We start from the raw sequence: 23,056 nt of genomic DNA on the forward strand, positions 1-23,056 counted from the left end.
ATTCACAGTAAGTGCAAACACACACACAAGAGAATCAATGAACTGTGCAAATACAAAAAGCAACAAAATAATAATAAATAAGCAATAAACATCAAGAACATAAGATGAAGAGACCTGAAAGGGAGTCTAAAGGTCGTGGGCACTGTTGTGATGGGGCAAGAGAAGTTGAAGTCAGTGTGGACAAGTCAACCCGATTGTTTTTTTCCATGCTGTGAAGGCGACTGATCAACAGCAGGTCCTCAGTGGAAAGTCTACAGATAGTCCAAACTCCAACACATCACTGGCAACAGCTTACCCACTATCAAGGACAAATATACAGAAAGGTGCTGGACAAGGGCCAGTAACGTGAAGGATTCCACCCACCCAGCTCATGGACTGTTTGACTCACTCCCATCAGGGAGCAGCATCCTCCAGAACATCCAAGCCAGAACCACCAGACTCAAAAAGTTACTTTCCCCAAGCAGTAAGGCTGATCAACAGCTCCACCTACCAAATCCACCACTGTTTTATTATTTCCCATCAGTCACCTTATGTACAGACTAGTGTCACTTTCCGAACATGCATTATATGATCCCAACAGACTCACAGGTGAAGTGTCGCCTCACCTGGAAGGACTGTTTGGAGACCTGAATGGTAGTGAGGGATGAGGTGCAGGGGCAGGTGAAGCACTTCTACTTGCAAGGGTAAGTGCCAGGAGGGACGAATGGATGGGAAGATGGGACGAGGGAAGACGTGAAATGGAAGAGATGTGGCTAAGGGCAGCATAGATGGTGGAGGAAGGGAAGCTCCTTCCTTTGAAGAAGAACGACACCTCCTTTGTTCGGGAATAAAAAGCTTCATCCTGAGAGCAGATGCGGGGGCTTCCCTTCTAACTCTGAAGTCTTCATCTTTTTTGCTCCAGTCCTGACGAAGGGTCTCGGCCCAAAGCGTTGACTGCACTCTTTCCCATTGACGCTGCCTGGCCTGCTGACTTCCTCCAGCATGTGCGTGCTGCTCGGATTTCCAGCATCTGCAGATTTTCTCTCGTCTGTGATGTATATAAGCCAACCCATTCCTATCTATGTGTGTATTTTTATTATTGTGTACTTTATCTGTTTTTTTGTGCTGCATCAGATCTGGAACAAAAATTATTTTGTTCTCCTTTACCCCTGCATATAGGAAATGACATTAAACAATCCAATTAAACAATCTTACCTCGTTTTTTCTCCTTTTTAGATGATTTTGTAGGTGACGTCTCCGGCTGACTGGGACTGATTTCAACAGCGTCAGACATGGCTGCTATCTGGATTCAAACCCCAAGGAGTGCAGGAAGAGACCGGATCTGTGCCTAGGAGAGAACCTTAGGACATGCCCTCCAACCTGTGGAAGGAAGGACGAAGAAAGGAGCTCAGTTTGTTCAAGGGCTGGCAGGGAGCTGGGCCAAGTTAGGTGGTGTCAAAAGGCACCCATAACACCTGGGCACAGACACTGCAGGTCCAGCTACGGCGCCATCGGACACCTGGGTATATTTTATTTTATTTTACGTAGAGATAAAACGTGGAACTGACCTGTCCAGCCACTCACCCATTTTTCACCCGAGCCTAACCACAGGGCAACGACCAGTTAAACTACTAACTACCATGTCTGTGGACTGTAGGAGGAAACCCAGACGCACATGGGAAGAACATACCACCTTTCTTACAGAGAACACCGGAAATGAACTCTAGCACCAAGCTGTAACAGCGTCATCCTTCACCACTGGGTCTGAGCAACAGTCGACTCGAAGTCCATTCAACGTCAGAATCCTGGTTATCTGACATTCATAGTTTTGCAGCAGTGGCATAGAGCAATACATAATATTCTTATTGTAACTTGTAATAGTTTTTAACACTTATAAACTCCGGGGGTGGGGGGGGGGAAACAGACAGACTTTCTCTGCAGTCTAAGCTGATCACAATCACTGGTGTCAAACTTCTGAACCGATAACCTTTCTTGCATCCCCTTCCCAGTGGAGATGCCACATTTTCCAACCTATAACTCTACCTCTTGCCTCTTTAGCATTTAGTTTTGAACCATTGTCTTGTTTGCTTTCTTTATTACTGTGCACGTAGCTTGCCCTGAGTTTCAAATGACAGGGGGTGGGGGTGGGGGGGGGGGGTCAGGTGGGGCGGAATCATTACAAGTTGATTGTAGGAAAGTATGTCAGAATCACTGATATATGTCATGAAATTTGTTGTTTTGTGGTAGCTGTACAGTTTAATGCACAATTAAAAAATATAAATTACAATAAATACATTAAATTAAATAGTGCAAAAAGAGTGAGGTAGTGCTAAAAAAAAAATAAAAAACACAAAATGCTGGCAGAATTCGGCAGGCCAGACAGCATCTATGGGAGGAGGTAGTGACGACGTTTCGGGCCGAAACCCTTCATCAGGAGGTAGTGCTCGTGGGTTGATTGTTCATTCAGGTGGAGGGGAAGAAGCCGTTTCTGAGATGTTGAGTGTGGCAGAGATGCCAGAAGTCAGTGTTTTTTATACAAACCGAGTGGGGCATGGTGGTGCAGTGGTTAATGTAACGCTTTGTAGTGCCGGCACTTCCCACTGCTGTCTTGTAAGGAGTTTGTGTGTGGGTTTCCTCTGGGTGCCCCGGACTCCCTTCACGTACCGAACACGGAAGAGAGTTCAGTAAGCTGTGGGAACGCTGGAAGTGCAGCAACACTTGCAGGTTACCCCCAGCAAGACCTCGGACTGTTAAGGTCGTTGACACAGATAATGCATTCTACTGTAAGTTTCTGTGTACACGTGACAAACAAAGCAAATCTCATTTCTAACATTACTGCTACCGCAGATTTCACGTCACATAACACAGACCGGATTCTGGAACTGCTTAATGGCACAGTCCTGTCACTACAAGAAGATGCTCTGACTCAGGTTTAAACAGTTCACATGGAAGAATTAACACCAGGGGTCAAAGCAGTGTCAGTGCTCAACCTTGAGGATACAAGCACTTCAGGAATCTAACAGAGAGGACAGCACAGAAACAGGCCTTTCAGCCCATCTAGTCCATGATGAACTGTTATTCTACCGGTCCCATTGACCCGCACTCTGACCATAGCCCCCCTTGCCCCTATCATGTACCAATCCAAATTTCTCTTAAACATTGAAATCAAAATCACATCCATCACTTCCAGTGGCAGCTCATTACATACTCTCCCCCCTTCAGGTTCCCCTGAAACATTTCACCTTTCAACCTTAACCCATGACCTCTAGTTCTAGTCTCACCCAACCTCAGCAGAAGCCTGCATTTACCCCATCTATACCCCTCATGATTTTGTATACCTCTATCAAATCTCCCCTCATTCTCCTACACTCCAGGGAATAAAGTCCTAGCCCATTTAACCTTTCCCTACAACTCAGGCCCCTGAAGTCCAAGCAACAACATGGTAAAGCTACTGGAGTCCTGCTCCAGTTCACTCTGTGGAATCAAAGGGGTCCAGATTGTAATCCAGGACTGATTCTTGTGCCAAGGACACTTGCAGAGTGACAGCACAGAGGCTTGGCCCACAGGGATCCTGAAAATTGAGAACAGCAAGGCAACAAGACTCGGAAACTGACAGTTCTTACCAGCTGGGATCCGGCTGCTGACTACTACTGCCACGAAAAAGACAGATGACTAAGGGGCAGAGAGAGCCGGGGTGGTGTCCAAAGGTTAACCCACTGAAGAGTTAAAAGATCAGCTGGTAAACTGAAGAAACATTAACCCAGGACATCTATTAGTGAAGAGATCAGAGGGGCAGGCAGATTATGGGATGTGTCAGAGTGCACACCCAGTCCACACGGCCCCAGACAGACCAGGGCATTGTACCCAATAAACGAACAAACCTGGAATTAGTGCAGTCTCCAAGATACCTTCCAAATCCACCTGAACTAAAAGAATTCCTAGAGTCCATCTGCATTAAAAGCAAGAGTTTGATGGCTTGAGGACTGTAGTCACTGGAGTTTAGAATAATGAAAGAGGGTGGGGGAAATCCCAGTGAAATCTTCCAAATACTGAAAGGCCTAGACAGAGTATGTTTATAAGACCACAAGACATAGGAGCAGAATTAGGCCATTTGGCCCATCAAGTCTACTCCACCATTCAATCATGGCTGATCAACTTTCTCCCCTCCTCAGCCTTCTCCCCATAACCTTTAATGTCATGTCCAATCAAGAACCTATCAATCTTTGCCTTAAAACACCCAACGACCTGGCCTCCACAGATGCCTATGGTAACAAGTTCCACAAATTCACAACCCTTTGACTAAAATTTCTCTGCACCCGTTTTAGATGGACACCCCTCTGTCCTAAGGCTGTGCCCTCTTATCCTGGACTCCCCACCATGGGAAACATCCTTTCCACATGTACTCTGTCTAGGCCTTTCAACATTCAAAAGGCTTCAATGAGATTCCACCCCCCCCCCCCCCATCCTTCTGAATTTCAGCGAGTACAGACCCAGAGCCATCAAATATTCCTCGTATGATAACACTCTCATTCCTGGAATCATCCTTGTGAACCTCCTCTGGACCCTCTCCAATGCCAGCACATCTGTTCTAAGATAAGGGGCTCAAAACTGTTCACAATACTCAAGCTGAGGCCTCACCAGTGCCTTATAAAGCCTCAGCATCACATCCCTGCTCTTGTATTCTAGACCTCTTGAAATTAATGCTACCATTGCATTTGCCTTCCTCACCACCAACTCTACCTGCAAGTTAACCTTTAGGGTGCTCTGCACAAGGACTCCCAAGTCCCGCTGCATCACAGAGTTTTGGACTTTCTTCCCAGTTAGAAAATAGTCCGCACATTTATTTCTGCTACCAAAAAGTGCATGACCATGCATTTTCCAACATTGTATTTCATTTGTCACTTTCTTGCCCATTCTCCTAATCTGTCTAAGTCCGTCTGCATCCCACCTGTTTCCTCAACACTACCTGCCCCTCCACCAATCTTCATATCATCTGCAAACATGGCAACAAAGCTATCTATTCCATCATCTAAATCATTAATGTATAAAAGAAGTGGTCCCAACACCAACCCCTGTGGAACACCATTAGTCACTGGCAGCCAACCAGAAAAGGATCCTTTTGTTCCCACTCGCTGCCTCCTACCAATCAGTCAATGCTCTAACCACGTTAGTAACTTTCCTGTAATACCATGGGCTCTTAACTTGGTAAACAACCTCATGTGTGGCACCTTGTCAAAGACTTTCTGAAAGTCCAAATAGACAACATCCACTGACTCCCCTTTACCTATCCTACTTGTAATCTCAAAGAATTCCAACAGGTTCTTCAGGAAAGATTTTCCCTGAACGAAACCATGCTGACTTTGTTCTATCTTGTCCTGTGTCACCAAGTACTCCATTATCTTATTCTTAACAATTGACTCCAATATCTTCCCAACCACTGAGGTCAGGCTAACTGGTCTATGATTTCCCTTCTGATACCTTCCTCTTTTCTTAAAGAGTGGAGTGACATTTGCAATTTTCCAGTCCTCTGGCACCATGCCAGGGTTCAATGATTTTTGAAATATCATTACTAATGCCTCCACAATCTCTACCGCTAACTCTTTCAGAACCCTAGGGTGCAGTTCATCTGGTCCATGTGACTTCTGTACCTTTAGGTCTTTCAGCTTTTTGAGCACCTTCTCTCTTGTAATAGTAACTGCACCCACTTCTCTTCTCTCACACCCTTCAATATCTGGCACACTGCTCGTGTCTTCCACAGTGAAGACTGATGCAAAACACTCATTTAGTTCACCTGCCATCTCCTTGTATCCCATTATTATTTCTCTGTTGTCATTTTCTCGTGGTTCTATATCCACTCCTATCTTATTATTTATCATACTTGTGTAAAAGCTTTTACTATCCATTTGATAGTGTTTGGTAGCTTGCTTTCATATTTCATCTTTTCCCTCCTAATGACTCTTTTAGTTGTCCTCTGTAGTTTTTTTAAAAAGCTTCCCAATCCTTTGTCTTCCCACTAACTTCTGCTTTGTTGTATGCCCTCGCTTTTGCTTTTACAACAGCTCCCTTGTCAGCCACAGTTCTACTATTTTACCATTTGAGTATTTTGTTGTTTTGGGAATACATCTATCAATGCCTTCTTCATTTTCCCTAGAAACGCACGCCTTTGCTGTTCTGCTGTTATCCCTGCCAGCATTATCTTCCAATTTACTCTGGCCAACTCCTCTCTAACACCACTAATTTCCTTTATTCCAGTGCAACACTGCTACCTCAGACTTTACTACCCCCTCTGTCTACCTTCCTAACTCTCTGATACAATGTGAAACCTTGGACTTTCAGCTCCCCAACTACAACCATCCTTTAGCCACGATTCAGTGATGGCCACAACATCACACCTGACAATCTGTAAACGTGCAACAAACTCCTCCACCTTATTTCTTGTACTCCGCGCATTGAGATACAACACCTTGAGTACTGTGCTTGCTACCCTTTTCGATTTTGCATCCCTGAAGCACTGATACTCACCCTGCAGGTGCAATTATGTCTTGTCATCTGCCTGCCCTTCCTGACAGTCAGACTGTACGCTATCTTTGCTTTTTTACCATGCATCCTATCCTGAGGCCCTTCACTCAGTTCTCATACCCCTGCCAAATCCCAACAGCTCTAACAAACCTGTCCACAAGAATATTGGTCCCCCATGGGTCCAGGTCACTTTTGAACAGGTCATACCTCCCCCAGAAGAGATCCCAATGATCCAAGAACCTGAAGCCCTGCCCCCTGCACCTGCTTCTCAGCCACACATTAATCTGCCAAATCATCCTGTTTCTACCCTTACTGACATGTGGCACTGGCAGTGATCCAGAAATTACCACCCGGGACATGCTGCTTCTCAGTTTTCTACCTGGCTCTCTAAATTCTCTCTTCAGGACCTCTTTGCTTTTCCTTCCTTTCTCATTGGTATTGATATGTACCAAGACATCTGGGAGCTCTCCCTTCCTCTCCAAAATGTTGTGGGCACGATCCGAGACATCCATGACCCTGGCAATGTGCCCTCCGGGCATCCTGTTCAAATCCACAGAATCTCCTATGTGTTCCCCTGCTTAATTAAATAGGTTAGGACTTCATTTCCTAGTGTGTACGTAGGGCAAATGCAAGCAGACTTTTTTAACCACTGAAGTTGGGGGAAACTAGAACTAGGGGTCATGGGTTAAGACCACAAGACATCAGAGCAGAATTAGACCATTTGGCCTATCAAGTCTACTCCACCATGTCGTCATGGCTGATCCAATTTTCCTCTCAGCCCCAATCCCTTCATGCCCTGAACAATTAAGCAACCTCTTCCTTAAATATACATAAAAACCTGGTCTCTACAGCTGTCTGTGGCAAAGAATTCCACAGATTCACCATTCTCATTCATAAAGAAATTCCTCCTCATCTCCATTCTAAAAGGACACCCCTCTATTCTGAGGCTGTCCCCTCTGGTGTGAGACTCTCCCACCATAGGAAACATTCTCTTCACATCCCCTCTAGAGGCCTTTCAATGTTCGATAGGTTGCAAAGACTTAATCACTAATTTTTCTGAATTCTATTGAATATCCCAGTGACATCAAATGCTCTTTATATGACCAGCCATTCAATCCTAGAATGATTTTCATGAACCTCCTTTGAACCTTCTCCAGTTTCAGCACATCATTTTTTAGATTAAGGCCCAAAACTGCTCACAATACTCCAAGTGAGGCCTCACCAGTGCTTTATAAAGTCTCATCATTACATCCTTGATTTTATATTCTAGTCCCCTTGGTTTGAGTGCTAACATTACATTTGCCTCCTCACTTTGTCCATTCTCCTAATCTGTCTAATTCCTTCTGTAGCGTCCCTACTTCCTCAAGACTACCTGTCCCTCCAACCACCTTCATATTGTCTGCAAACTTTTTAACAAAGCCATCAATTCCATCATCCAAATCATTGATGTATAACGTAAAAAGAATCGGTCCCAACGCAGGCCCCTGTGGAACACCATTAGCCAACCCGAAAGGCTTCCTTTATTCCCATTCTCTGCCTCCTGCCAATCAGCTATACTTTATCCATGCTGGAATCTTCCCTGTAATAATACCGGCTGCTTGTTAAGAAACATTATAAGCTTGTCGAAGGCCTTCTGAAAAATCCAAGTACACAACATCATACATCAAATAACGTCTATCCTGCTCATTATTTCTTCAAAGAATTCCCACAGATTTGTCAGGCAAGACTTTCCCATGAGGAAACCGTGTTGACTACGGCCTATTTTATCATGTGCCTCCAAGTACCTCGAAACCTCATCCTTAATAATCAACTCCAACATCTTCCCAACCACTGAGGAAAGTCTAACTGGCCTATAGCTTTCTTTTTTCTGCCTTCCTCCCTTCTTGAAGAGTAAAGTGAAATTTGCAATTTTCCAATCTTCTGAAACCATTCCAGAATCCAGTGATTCCTGAAAGATCACTACTAATGTCCCCAATCTCTTCAGCCACCTCTTTCAGAACCCTGGAGTATACATCCTCGGCTCCAGGTGACTTATCTTCGACTTCAGACCTTCTGAGTTTCCAAGAAACCTTGTTAGCCACGGTTGTGTCATCTTTCTTTGGATGTTTATATCCTGTGTCTTCTGAATTACATGCCTTCTCTTCGGTTTTTATGTTGGCTTTGACTTCTCGCTAGCCACATCTATGACATCTTTCCTTTAGAATACTACTTCCTGTTTGGGATGTATATATCCTGTGCTTTCTGAATTGGTTCCAGAAATTCCAGCCATTGCTGCCTTGCCGTCATCCCTACCAGTGTTCTTTTCTGATTAAATCTGGCCATGTCCTCACTCATGTCTCTGTAATTCCCTTTTCTCCTGCGTAATAACGATACATCTTACTTTAGCTTCTTCTTCTCAAATTTCAGGGTGAATTTGATTATATTATGATCATTTTCACCTAAGGTTCCTTTTACCTTAAACTCTCTAATCAGTTCTGGTTCATTGCACAATATCTAATCCAGAATTGCTGATGCTTTAGTGGGCTCAAACACGAGCTGCTCTAAAAAGCCATCTCAAAGGCATTCTAAAAATTCCCCTCCTGGAATCTCGATCTTCCCAATCTACTTGCGTACTGAAATCCCCCATGACTATTGTATCATGACCCTTTTGGCAGACATCTTTGTAATTTGTAAGACACATCCTTACTACTGTCTGGGGGTCTGTACACAACTTCCATCAGGGAGCTTTTACCCTTGCAGTTCCTTAGCTCAACCCACAACGATTCAATTGTAATGCCTTGGTTCCCATGGTTCATATCTTTCTCTGGCATGCTCTTCTGTTCTGTGTAAGCTGTTCGTTTGGGTTACTGTTGAAGATAAGAGATAGGAGAATTGAGCGCCACCCAGTTAGGGCGGCCGGGTTTAGGGGAGGTTTCTCTGGTGAGGGACGCTTCGGTTGGGCTGGGGCATCTGTGAAGGGGGGGGGGGAGAGAGAGAGGCCGGAGGAGTTGACCCAGAGTGGGGCTATGATCCGATGTAACCGGGGAGATCGAAGGAGGATCAGTGAAGGAGAAACAGTGAGCTCCAACTTGTGCACATTTGACTGTTCCATTAAAGTGCGCCCTTTTCTTTTTTGCTCTTTCTTTACTGACGCTTTTATTGCATACAGTGTACTATCTGTTACTTCGTGGTACATATTTGTAACAGGGTAACGAATCACGCAGCATCCACACAAACAGGGGGGATTCCAGGCTTGCAATCTCCCACATCTGCTGGGGCCAGAGACTGGTTCCGTCTGCTGCACAAGTCTAGAGAAGACAGAGTGCTTCACAATTAAGGGTGAGAGTTTAAATGTTTTAGGGAGAATGAGAGAACATAGATATCATTTTACAGGCCCCTCAGCCCACTACGTTGTGCCGGCCATGTAACTACTCTAGAAACTGCCCACTGCATAGTCCTCTAAGCTCCAGGTAGCTTCCTATGGAGAAGAGAAACAATTCATGTTTTGTGGCCAGATGAAGGGTCTCAGCCCGAAGAATTGACCAGACTGTTATATTCTTATATAGCATGTTTCTTTAGCAACATGTGAATAGATCACATTTATAACAAGCTCTGACAACATATCTAATGAAACTGAAATTACTCTCACATCAGGCAGCAACTCTTCAGAGAGAAATGGCAAATGTGGATACCATAGAAAATTACCAAGATTGTTGCCTGGATTGGGGAGCATGCCTTATGAGAATAGGTTGAGTGAATTTGGCCTTTTCTCCTTGGAGGATGAGAGGTGACCTGATAGAGGCGTATAAGGTAATGAGCGGCACTGATCGTGTGGATAGCCAGAGGCTTTTTCCCAGGGCTGAAAGGGCTAACACGAGGGGCACAGTTTTAAGGTGCTGGGAAGTAGGTACAAGGGGGATGTCGGGGTAAGTTTTTCCACACAGAGAGTGGGTGTGTGGAATGCACTGCTGGCGGTGGTGGTGGAAGCGGATACAATAGGGTCTTTTAAGAGACTCCTGGGTACCTGGTGCTTAGAAAAATGGAGCGATGCAGTAGATCACATGGTCGGGGGGTTTCTTCACTCAGAATGGTGAGAGTATGGAAGAGCTACCAGCAGAAGTGGCAGATGTGGGCTTGATTTCAACAATTAAAGAAATTTGGATAGGTACGTGGATAGGAGGGGTAAGGAGAACAACAGTTTGGTGTGGACCAGATGGGACAAAGGGCCTGTCTCTGTTCTGTAGTGCTCAGTGATTTCAATTCTAATAAAATTCCAAGGGTCCATTACAGGTCATATGCACAAATACGTGAATTGCACACTATCATGTGACGTGTGTGCTCCTCGCTTAAAGTAAACACAAAGTTAGGCCTATATTTCAGACTCCCGTGTCTTCCTTTGAACTAGTTTAATGTTTTGAAGTTACAAAACATAACATTGGTGAAGAGGTTTCTTTTCCAAAAACGAACCTGATACAGCTACCACTGCAACATCTCACTGTTGAAGTGCAGTGAGATGTTCGATCTAAGAAAAACACAGCGAGGAACGGCAAGTAAAACAGCGCAGCCCGGCACGTGCAGACGGTCAAGTTACAAAAAACAGTGCTGCACATGTCCTTCAGAAGGAAAGACACGATTGACTTTAAAAAGACAGAAAATGGAAAATTTCATGGGTTCATAAAGAGTGAGTGGTGAAGGGTGATAATCAAAAATATAATCAGAAATGGCTGGCTACCCTGGAAAGATTGATGAGCTTGATTACACATCGGGTAATTGGCTCGTGTACACTCAGCTGTTTGAACAGAATTTTGAAGCAAATGGAATAGCAAAATTGTTACTCACTTTTCATTGGCTACGTGTATTGGGTTGAAAGATCATAGTTTACTTTGAACTCCAGCCAAACAATCAGAAATGAGCTATGCTAATACTGTCAAAGTACTGCAGGAACACTCAGATCCAAAGCCATTATTGAATGCAGAACGCTTTTGGTTTCATAAGCGAAATCAAAAAGGGGAGACCACTTCAGCGTGCATGGCTGAATTGATTGAGTATTTTCAGTTCAATGATGGGCTTACACATGGACTGAGAGATTGTTTAGATTTTGGAATCTTAAGAAAGCATTCAAAAACAGCTCCTAATGGAGCAGGTTGAAAGAGCAGTTGAAATCACTGTTTCAACGGAAATCACAGACGGAGATGCAACAGGCAATGGAAGTGAGCATATACAAAATTGCAATGGCCAAACAGAAAATGTCCTGGCCGAACAAACTGTGTTATCATTGTGGCAGGGGCTCACATATACCAAACAAATACAGATGTCAAGGTAAAACTTATAGAAAATGCAACAAAGTAGGCCACATGCAAGGGCATGTCAAGCAGAAAAGTAAATGGACTGCACAGGGAAGAGAAACATAAGAAGTCAAAAAGAGCACTAGTTTGCACATTGTTAATGAAAAATCTGATGAGGACTGTGTAGCCTTGAGATTTACAGGTTTATAGCTAAACAGGGAGGAGTGCGTTGTATTTAATATTTCGTAATATTTGAGTATATTGTATCATTCTTCATTTAAATAAATCACGTACAAATACATGAACTGCATACGTTATCATGTGCCTTACTTAAAGTAAACACGAAGTTAGGCCTGCATTTCAGACTCCTGCGTCTTCCTTTGAATTAGTTTAATGTTCTGTTGTCGAATGGTCTTTTTGTAAAGTTGAAATTTCCACATATTTTTGGCGACGAGGTAAACTGGCTTTGTGGATGGGTCGGCCCCGTCTTCGATCAGGAGCTGTGAGACAACGAGGAGCCTCGTGTTCGGATGGCTACGTTCAGAAATATCAGTGAGTTTGAGGAGTGGCCGGAGTATGAGGAAAGGTTGGGACACTTTTTCTGTGCTAATGGAATTACTGAGGAGGCTAAGAAGCGCTCTATTCTCCTGAGTGTGTGTGGGGCAAAGACATATAAGTTGATAAGGAGCTTAGCCACACCGCGGAAACCAAGTGAAATTCCTTATGACAAACTGGTCAAGTTTGTGGGGAACCACCACAATCTGACACCTTCGGTGATAGTCCAATGGTTCAAGTTTCACAGCCATTTCAGGAAGCCAGGTCAGTCTGTGGCTAATTTTGTGGCCGAGCTTCAGCAGCTGTCAGAGCATTGCGATTTTGGAGCTGTGTTGGATGATATGCTCCGCAATAGATTGGTATGCAGCATTAATAATGCCGCTTGTTGGGGGAAACCCCACCGTTGACTTTCAAGAAAGCCCTGGAGATTGCCCTAGGCATGGAGATGCTGCTAATAATGCCAAGGATATCCAGAAAGGACATGGGGTGGTCACATCCGGCAGCAGAGTACCAAGTCAGGAGGGAGACTGGTAAACAGGCAAGGCGGGTGGAATGTTTTCGGTGTGGAGGAACGCGCTATGCAAATGTTTGCAAATTCAAAGATATTGTCTGCCATGCTTGTAGCAAAAAGGAACATTTAGCTAAAACGTGCAGGAGCATAAGGGGTAAGGTTAAGCCTGGGCAGGGGAAAGCTCAACAGGCTCAGGCAGCCACACACCACCTAGGAGAAGCAGACGAAGAGGCAGCGTGTGTGTGTGCAACATGTTTGGGGTGGAAACGGATGAGGAACTACCTGAACCATATTATGCCACAGTCACTGTTGAGGGAAAGGACATTAAGTTTGAGATTGATTCAGGGGCTACTGCATCGGTCATTTGTGAGGAGACCTACAGGAGGACATGGGGGTCCAACATGCCTCCCATCAGACTAAGAAACTCACGACCTATACAGGGCAGCCCATACCTCATTTAGGGGTATTATATGTGGATATTTCAGCCGGGGGCCAGAAGGCTGAAGCCAAGCTGGTGATAGCTAAGGGCAGTGGGTCCAGTCTTTTGGGCCGCAATTGGCTTCACAAAATCCGGCTCAACTGGCATGAAATTAAGTTTACACGCACAATGGAGGACATTCTGCAGCGTGCAATTGAAGTCACCAAAGGCAATGTGAGTGACAGACAACGTCCGGACACGTTTGAGAGTGAGCTCACAGCACAGCTTGCAGCTTTTCAGCCTATTACAGGAGAAATCAAAGTTACCCCCTCAACGCTGGAAGCCAGCACGCCACTTCTAGTACAGCGAAGCAGTGACCCAGCTCTTGTACCAGTCGCCCAGTTACAGCAAGGTGCATCTCAGCCTGATGATCCCACTAACAGGAACCTGCATGTGAAGCCAATCATAACAGTGGTAAACGGGGCACCCACAGACATTGTAAGAACAGAGCATCCAGGACCACCAGACAAGCTTTCAAAAAGCACTCTAAGTGATTTGACAAAGAAGGTAGAACTTTCTGTAGACGCCGGCCGCTGGGAATCCATGTGGTGCCCTTTAACTCTACGCTGAGTGGAAGATTCCTTGGCCTGAGTATTCGTGATATTGAAGAGAAAAGCTGTTCAAGAAAAGAGAACCTGCTCCAGGAGAATGAATGTATCATCAAAATCAGTGGCTGTGATTTAACAGACAAGATCTTTATCCAAGCACAAGAGGTTTTCCAAAACGCATTGCGATTTCCTGCTGTTGAACTCCAATTCCAAGTTATAACAAGGAACTCTATTAAAAAATTGCAATTGGGTCTATTCTGAGCCATGGACGTGACGTTGATTCAGAAACCAAAGATCCTTCTTCAGTGCGTTCCAAGCCAAGCGGCAAACCTGCAGATGCTGTTTATCCCAATAATGCTGAGAATAGCTCACCACCGATTTCAAAGAAGTTCAGTAGTCCAAAACAGTTAAGGAGCAATGACTGCTTAATGCATATCAGGAAAGCATGTCCACCAGTGACTTTGCCAGAGGGAGAGACGTTGGCAGAGGGGGCAGAGTCCCCTGAAGAGGATGGACATTCTCACGCGGACACACAGACCCCTCTCATGTCCCCAACACCAGATCCACCCAAAACATCCTCACCGGCGGTGCCTGCTGGGTCACCGGGGGTAGTGCATAGATCGCAGCGCCCTCGCAAACCTCCTGACAGACTGAATCTTTGATTGGATAGTTTTTTGTTGTTGTTAGATTGAATGTTGAATTTATCACGTTTTTTTTTTAAGGTGTTTTGTATTGGTAACCTGCTGCTAACGATACCACTGTTTTTATTTCCCAGTTCTTCTATATTTAGGGAATGTTGGATTTTAAAGGGGGAGAAGTGTTGTAATGTGAGTATTATTAAAAGTAAGTTAATACTAATTGGGAAGCTGTTGGTAGCAAGACGTGGGATCTGGGGTTGGTGGGGTCTTCACTTCCGCTCTTTTTACTCCCAGTATGCATTGTATATCGTTCCTCCACCCAGGCCACATGAGGTACCTGGAAGCCTCTGTATTGTAAATATCGTTTGCCATCCCAGTTAAAGGTATTCTTTTGGCCATCAAATTGTCAAGTTGTCTTTTTGTAAAGTAGAAGTTTCCACAGAGAGGATGTTTATAATAGTGGGAGAGTGTAGAACCAGAGCTCGGTCTCAGAACAGAAGGACATCCCTTGAGAACAGAGACTAGAAGGAATTTCTTTAACTAGATGGTGGTGAAACTGTGGAAATCATTGCCACAGATGACTGTGAGGGTCAAGTCATTGGGCATGTTTAAAGTGGAGGTTGATTGATCAGAGGATCGAAGGCTACGGGGAATGGGGTTGAGCGGGATAATAGATCACCACGATGGATGGCAGAGCAGGCTCGATATGACAAACGGCCTGATGCTGCTCCTAAGTTCTGCAGATGCTGGAAATCCAAATATTAATTCTGCTCCCATGTCTTATTGTTGTATGAAATTTAAAGCCATTCAACAACCTGAAGCATGGCAACAGACTGTTAGCCCACAATGGTAGCACTGAAATAAATGCCCAATTAAATATTGCTCCTTGTACATTACCCATTTTATGTGTGATATTAACTCCAAGCCAGCCTAATTTCTAAACCCTCCTCAAAGGATCCTGAGATCTTACGTTCTGTTGACAAACTCCTGTGTCAATCAGGGAAAAGCCATAATGAAGAGTCATTCTTAAAATAGTCTGAGAGGAATTGTCTCAAATTAGAGGTTGGAGACCAGTGACGAGGAGCACTATTATTGTCTGTAAAGCTCAAGCAAGTAATTTTGCAAGCTATTTACAGTCCATGGGATCAGTTACGGGTCAGGGATGGAGACAGAGTCAGACTCTAGGGAAGCCAACATCCAAAGGGTCTGTTGATTTGACATTGAGTGCCATGGTTAACTGCACATTGTCCAGGCTTGGAAACGGTTTATTCCTCAGTATTGGGGTGGTGGCACCGTAGTGTAATGCTATCACAGTACCAGCACCCCAGGTTCAATTCCCACTGCCTGTCAGGAGTTTTCACGCTCTTCCCGTGACCAGGTGGGTTGCCTCGGTGTTCCACGTCCTCCCACATTGCAAAGACGTACAAGTCGGTGAGCTGTGAGCGTGATATGTTGGTGCTGGAGCTGCTCGGCACAAGCCTCAAAGGGTGTGGCTCAATGGTGCGAACAATGAATTTCACTTCACTGCATTTCGAAGTATGTGTGACGAGCAAAACTAACCCGGGGGGGGGGGGGGGCAATTCCAAACCCAGCTCTTCTCCCGCCAGAGCAGCTCGGAGCCCTGTCCTCGGCAGGCTGTCTGAGTTCTTGGAATTGCATTCCAACTCCGTGACGGGAACACAGGATTAGACAGCAGTGGGGTTAGGAAGAAGCCATAAATCAGAACCCCTGGGTTTCTCAGCCAATCAGCAGCTTGTACATTAAGCAGGATTCACTAGCAACAGGCTAACTTTAGAGTAGTTAGAATCTTTAACAGGCTCGAATGGCTAATATTAGAGGACATGCATTTAAAGTGAGAAGATGACCGGGTTAATACAGAAACAAGCCCTTCAGCCCAACTGGTCCATGCTGACCAAAATTTCCAGCCTTTTTTATGCCATGGACTCCTACCATTAACCGAGGGGTCCCTGGACTGCAGGTTGGGAATGCCCGATTTAAACCGGCATGCACCTCCCCAAGCAATTTTTAACTACTTATTAGGGATACAACAGGGAACAGGCCTCAGGCCACTCCAGGCCTTTGAGCTGCGTCGAGGATGCTGGGATTGAATTCCATCGCCCCGAGCTGTAACCCCCCGTTGTTCATCATTTTCTCTGGCAGATCATTCATATGTGGACCACCCTCAAGGTGAAAGAAGTTTAACCCTCAGGTTCTAATAAATCTCTTCCCCCCCCCCCCCCCCACCCCACTTTAAACCTATGCCCTCTAGTTCTTGATTGCTCAAGACTAGATAAAAGGCTGCACTCATTAACCCTTCCAGTGTCCTTCACCCGTGCAGGGGAAGTTCTGTTTATCCTCCACAGCCATGGGGCCTGCAACATGTAGCCTGTGGGGGTGGAAGCAGATATGGGAGGGGAGTTTAAAAAGTTTTTTTTTTAAACTACAAATACAGATAAGACAACAGAGAATAGAGGATATGGATAACATGCAGGCAGAAGAGACTAGTTCAATTTGCCACTGTGGTTGGTACAGACAGTATCAAGTTGATGGGCTGAAGGGCCTGTTTGGCTGCATGTTCTGTTCCAAGTGAATGGTGAAAGGGCTGCAGGGTTTGATTGTTGTTATCCACTATTATAGGAAGGATGTGAAAGCTTTAGAGAGGATGCAGAGAAGGTTTACCAGGATGCTGCCTGGATTAGACAGCATCTCTTATCAGGATAGGTTGAGTGAGTTAGGATTCTTCCTCTTTGGAGTGTCGGAGGATAAGAGGTGACTTGATAGTTGACTGGACATCCAGAGACTTTAAGGCCAAAAACTGAGTAATACAGTGGGGCCTAATTTTAAGGGGATTGGAGGAAAGTACAGGAGGGTATTTTTTTAAACAAAGTGAGTGTGCAATGTGCTGCCAGAGATGGTGGTCGAGGCAGATTCATTAGAAACATTTAAGAGACTCGTAGGTAGGCACATGGACGACTGGAAAATGGAGGGGCTATGTAGGATGGAAGGATTAGATTGACCTCAGAGTAGGTCATCAGCATAACATTGTGGGCTGAAGGGCCTGTACTGTTCTATCTAGAGCAGCTGTCATAACAAGTTACAGTGTAGGAGAAAATAAAAGGACCAGCCAAGATTGAATGGTGGAGCAGACTCAATGGACCAGATGGTCTAATTCTGCTCCTATGTCTTATGGTCTTCTTGCCCAAGAGAGGCAAAGAGCTAATAGACAGCACAACATTATGGGCTGAAGAGCCTGTATCATAATCTAATTGTCCAATTTATACCAAGAGGAACAAACAAGAGTGGAACAGGTGTTCAAATCGAAGCGAAAGGCGGAGAGGGAAGAAGTAAAGGCATCACGGACAGAAGCTGTTTTTTTTTAAACTGATCGGGGAAAACAGGTTAGACTGCGCAGGGTGTGATATAGCGCGCCAAAGTTTTAAAAAGAAAGACCGCCATATACAGCGGCCATCGGAGTGGATTGAGGCAGAGTGGATCGGCTTTGGCTCAATCAGGCTTCGGTGAGAACAGGCAGAGGCGAGGTTGAACGGGGCACAACTGCGCAATCAAGTGATAGTCGGCCTCTGAGATCAGCAGGAGAATTTAAAAAGCGAGCAGAGGCCGAGTACGAGCTTCACTCCAGGTGAGGTAAGGCCAGGTAAGTTCCTTTAATTAATCTAGTTAGCTTAAGGGTAGGTAATGGAGGCAGCAGTTAGGGCAGTTGAGTGCTCTGTTTGCAGTATGTGGGAAGTCAGGGAGAGCACAGCTGTCCCTGATGACCATACCTGCAAAAGGTGCATCCAGCTGCAGCTCCTGACAAACCGAGTTAGGGAACTGGAGCTGGAGCTGGATGAACTTCGGATCATTCGGGAGGCAGAGGCAGAAATAGACAGGAGTTTCAGGGAGATAGTCACCCCTAGGAATCAGGAGACGGGTAGTTGGGTGACTGTTAGGAGAGGGAAGGGGAATAGACAGGAAGAGCAAAGCGCCCCTGTGGCCATTCTCATCAACAATAAGTATACCGTTTTGGATACTGTTGGTGGGAATGACCTACCAGGGACAAGTTGCAGTGGTTGCGTCTCTGGCACCGTGACTGGACCCTCAGAAGGGAAGGAGAGAAAAGTGGAGAGCAGTAGTGATAGGGGATTCAATAGTTAGGGGGACAGATAGGAGGTTCTGTGGAAGAGATCGAGAATCCTGGATGGTCTATTACCTCCCTGGTGCCATTGTCCGCGATATCTTGGATCGAGTTCTCAGTATTCTCAAGAGGGAGGGTGAGCAGCCAGATGTCATGGTCCCTGTAGGGACCAATGACATGGGTAGGAAGAGTGAGGAGGTCTGAAAGGTGAGTTTAGGGAGTTAGGTGCCAAGTTAAAGGACAGGACCTCCAGGATAGCAATCTCAGGATTGCTACCAGTGCCACGTGCAGGTGGGTTTAGAAATAGTAAGATAGCGCAGATCAACACGCGGCTGAAGACATGGTGCAGGAGAAAGGGCTTCAGATTTATAGATAATTGGGCAGTTTTCCAGGGAACTGGAAAGGAATAAATATTATTGCAGGTAGGCTTACTAGAGAGGCTCCAGTGGATTTAAACTAAATACAAGGGGGGAGGGGAACCAGAGTGTAGGAACAGATGTATGGGAGAAGGAAGAAAAAGACAGTAAAGTACTTTGTACTGTTAGAGATAAACAGAGAGGAAGAGGTGGAGAATTGCTTAAATGTATTTATTTTAATGTTAGGAGCATTATAAGAAAGGTGGATGAGCTTAGAGCATGGATTGATACCTGGAAATATGATGTTGTAGCTATTAGTGAAACATGGCTGCAGGAGGGGTGTGATTGGCAACTAAATATTCCTGGATTTCATTGCTTCAGGTGTGATAGAATTGGAGGGGCAAGAGAGGGAGGTGCTGCATTGCTTGTCAGAGAAAATATTACAGTGGTGCTCTGGCAGGATGGATTAGAGGGCTCGTCCAGGGAGACTATTTGAGTGGAATTGAGGAATGGGAAAGGTGTAGCAACACTTATAGGGGTGTATTATTGACCACCTAATGGGGAGTGAGAATTGGAGGAGCAAATTTGTAAGAAGATAGCAGATACTTGTAGTAAGCACAGGGTTGTAATTGTGGGAGATTTTAATTTTCCACACATAGACTGGGAAGCCCATTCTGTAAAAGGGCTGGATGGTTTGGAGTTTGTAAAATGTGTGGAGGATAGTTTTTTTGCAGCAATACATAGAAGTACCGACTAGAGAAGGGGCAGTGTTGGATCTCCTGTTAGGGAATGAAGTAGGTCAGGTGACGGAGGTATGTGTTGGGGAGCACTTCGGGTCCAGTGATCACAATGCCATTAGTTTCAATATAATTATGGAGAAGGATAGGACTGGACCCAGGGTTGAGATTTTTGATTGGAGAAAGGCTAACTTTGAGGAGATGCAAAAGGATTTAGAAGGAGTGGATTGGAACAACTTGTTTTATGGGAAGGATGTAATAGAGAAATGGAGGTCATCTAAAGGTGAAATTTTGAGGGTACAGAATCTTTATGTTCCTGTAGGTTGAAAGAAAAGGTTAAAAGTGTGAGAGAGCCATGGTTTTCAAGGGATATTGGAAACTTGGTTTGGAAAAAGAGAGATATCTACAATAAATATAGGCAGCATGGAGTATATGAGGTGCTCGAGGAATATAAAGAATGTAAAAAGAATCTTAAGAAAGAAATTAGAAAATCTAAAAGAAGATACAAGGTTGCTTTAGCAAGTAAGGTGAAAATAAATCCAAAGGGTTCCTATAGTTATATTAATAGAAAAGGATAGTGAGGGATAAAATTGGTCCCTTAGAGAATCAGAGTGGACAGCTATGTGTGGAGCCAAAAGAGATGGGGGAAATTTTGAACAATTTCTTTTCATCGGTATTCACTAAGGAGAAGTATATTGAATTGTGTAAGGTAAGGGAAATGAGTAGCAAAGTTATGGAAACTATGACAATTAAAGAGGAGGAAGTACTGGTGCTTTTAAGGAATATAAAAGGAATATATCCAGGTCCTGACAGGATATTCCCTAGGGCCTTAATCGAAGTTAGTGTAGAAATAGCAGGGGCTCTGACAGAAATATTTCAAATGGCATTAGAAACATGGATGGTGCCGGAGGATTGGTGTATTGCTCATGTGGTTCCATTGTTTAAAAAGGGTTCTAAGAGTAAACCTAGCAATTATAGGCCTGTAAGTTTGATGTCAGTGGTGGGTAAATTAATGGAAAGTATTCTTAGAGATGGTATATATAATTATCTGGATAGACAGGGTCTGATTAGGAACAGTCAACATGGATTTGTGCGTGGAAGGTCATGTTTGACAAATCTTATTGAATTTTTTGAAGAGGTTACTAAGAAAGTTGACGAGGGTAAAGCAGTGGATGTTGTCTACATGGACTTCAGTAAGGCCTTTGACAAGGTTCCACATGGAAGGTTAGTTAGGAAGGTTCAATCTTTAGGTGTTAATATTGAAGTATTAAAATGGATTCAACAGTGGCTAGATGGGAGATGCCAGAGAGTAGTGGTGGATAACTGTTTGTCAGGTTGGAGGCCGGTGACTAGTGGTATGCCTCAGGGATCTGTACCGGGTCCAATGTTGTTTGTCATATACATTAATGATCTGGATGATGGGGTGGTGAATTGGATTAGCAAGTATGCAGATGATACTAAGGTAGGTGGCTTTGTGGATAATGAAGTAGGTTTTCAAAGGTTGCAGAGAAATTTAGGCCAGTTAAAAGAGTGGGCTGAAAGATGGCAGATGGAGTTTAATGCTGATAAGTATGAGGTGCTACATTTTGGTAGGAATAATCCAAATAGGACATACATGGTAAATGGTAGGGCATTGAAGAATGCAATAGAACAGAGTGATCTAGGAATAATGGTGCATAGTTCCCTGAAGGTGGAATCTCATGTGGATAGGGTGGTGAAGAAAGCTTTTGGTATGCTGGTCTTTATAAATCAGAGCATTGAGTATAGGAGTTGGGATGTAATGTTAAAATTGTACAAGGCATTAGTAAGGCCAAATTTGGAGTATTGTGTACAGTTTTGGTCACTGAATTATAGGAAAGATGTCAACAAAATAGAGAGAGTACAGAGAAGGTTTACTAGAATGTTACCTGGGTTTCAGCACCTAAGTTACAGGGAAAGGTTGAACAAGTTAGGTCTTTATTCTTTGGTGCGTAGAAGGTTGAGGGGGGACTTGATAGAGGTATTTAAAATTGTGAGGGGGATAGACAGAGTTGACGTGGATAGGCTTTTTCGATTGAGAGTAGGGGAGATTCAAACAAGAGGACTTGAGTTGAGAGTTAGGGGGGCTAAAGTTTAGGGGTAACACGAGGGGGAATTTCTTTACTCAGTGGTAGCTGTGTGGAATGAGCTTCCAGTAGAAGTGGTAGAGGCAGGTTCGGTATTGTCATTTAAAGTAAAATTGGACAGGTATATGGACAGGACAGGAATGGAGGGTTATGACTGCAGGTCAGTGGGACAAGGTGAGAGTAAGCGTTCAGCACGGACTGGAAGGGCCGAGATGGCCTGTTTTGGTGCTGTAATTGTTATATGGTTATAGGTGCCAGTGGAGAGTGAACCAATAGGTCGATGAATAGCCCAGTCACTTTGCACAAGCATATCAAGGCAGAAATCTGAACAACACAATCCAATCATTAGCAAATGAGAAGCCTTAATCACCCATAAACAAGAGTACACTTCAGGTACAAGTCCACTGCCAAGTTACCCCAGTAACTGCTCAGCTCTCCTGGTTGTACATTAACAAAGACCAACTGTACTGCTCAGACAGAAACCCCGCAGGAGGGATACGTCAGGACAGCTCAGGCAGTGTCCAGACACAGCAGCAAACTCCCTACTCTCCACACTTCCTCAGGAGAAGTCCCACCCCAACAATCCAAGTGGAACTGACCCAGGGCTGCAGGCTGGTTTGCGGAGAGGGGAAATTCAAGATTCAAGATTGTTTAATGTCATCCCCAGTGTACAGCGTCAAGGAGAATGAAATAATTGTTACTCCGGATCTGATTCAGCACACAAAAATAAACACAATACGATAAATTACACATTAATAAAACACTATCAATATAAATACACGAGATAGCTCATATAGATAGACTGACTGCATGTCCATAAAGTGACACTAGGCACAGGTGTGTCTGCACATAAGGTGACTGACAGGAAATGATAAGGTCATGGTGGTTGGGGGTGTGGAGAGGTGGGCCAGTGGGTGGAGGTGTTGATCAGCCTCACTGCTTGGAGAAAGTAACTGTTTTTGAGTCTGGTGGTCCTGGTGTGGATGCTACATAGCCTCCTCTCTGAAGGGAGTGGGACAAACTGTCCATGAGAAGGGGGAGTGGGATTCTTCATGATGTTACTGGCCCTTTTCACGTGTGTGTGTAAATATTGAGCACATCTTCATAAAATGCTGTCGTAGAAAAGCAGCATCCATCAAAGATCCTCACCACCCAGGCCATGCTCTTTTCTCACTGCTGCCATCAGGTAGAAGGTTACAGGTGCCTCAGGACTCGCACCACCAGCTTCAAG

The 23,056-nt window shown here is 44.6% G+C and overlaps 1 protein-coding gene across 4 annotated transcripts in view; it reads right to left on the minus strand.

The window, feature by feature from the left end:
• dab2 (DAB adaptor protein 2) overlaps nucleotides 1-23,056 on the minus strand; it is an 82,912-nt gene that overhangs the window by 43,443 nt on the left and 16,413 nt on the right. For 3 of the 4 annotated variants that reach the window (XM_059974250.1, XM_059974251.1, XM_059974253.1), the window contains one exon: nucleotides 1,195-1,359. In XM_059974250.1, the coding sequence (XP_059830233.1) occupies nucleotides 1,195-1,273 (79 nt within the window). In that variant the 5' untranslated portion in view covers nucleotides 1,274-1,359. Of the gene's footprint in view, nucleotides 1-1,194; nucleotides 1,360-3,602; nucleotides 3,726-23,056 lie in introns of those variants that run through there. The other variant, XM_059974252.1, reaches the window with a different exon arrangement.

Source organism: Hypanus sabinus, chromosome 7 (genome assembly GCF_030144855.1).
Source record: "Hypanus sabinus isolate sHypSab1 chromosome 7, sHypSab1.hap1, whole genome shotgun sequence".
Classification (NCBI taxonomy): Eukaryota; Metazoa; Chordata; class Chondrichthyes; order Myliobatiformes; family Dasyatidae; genus Hypanus; species Hypanus sabinus.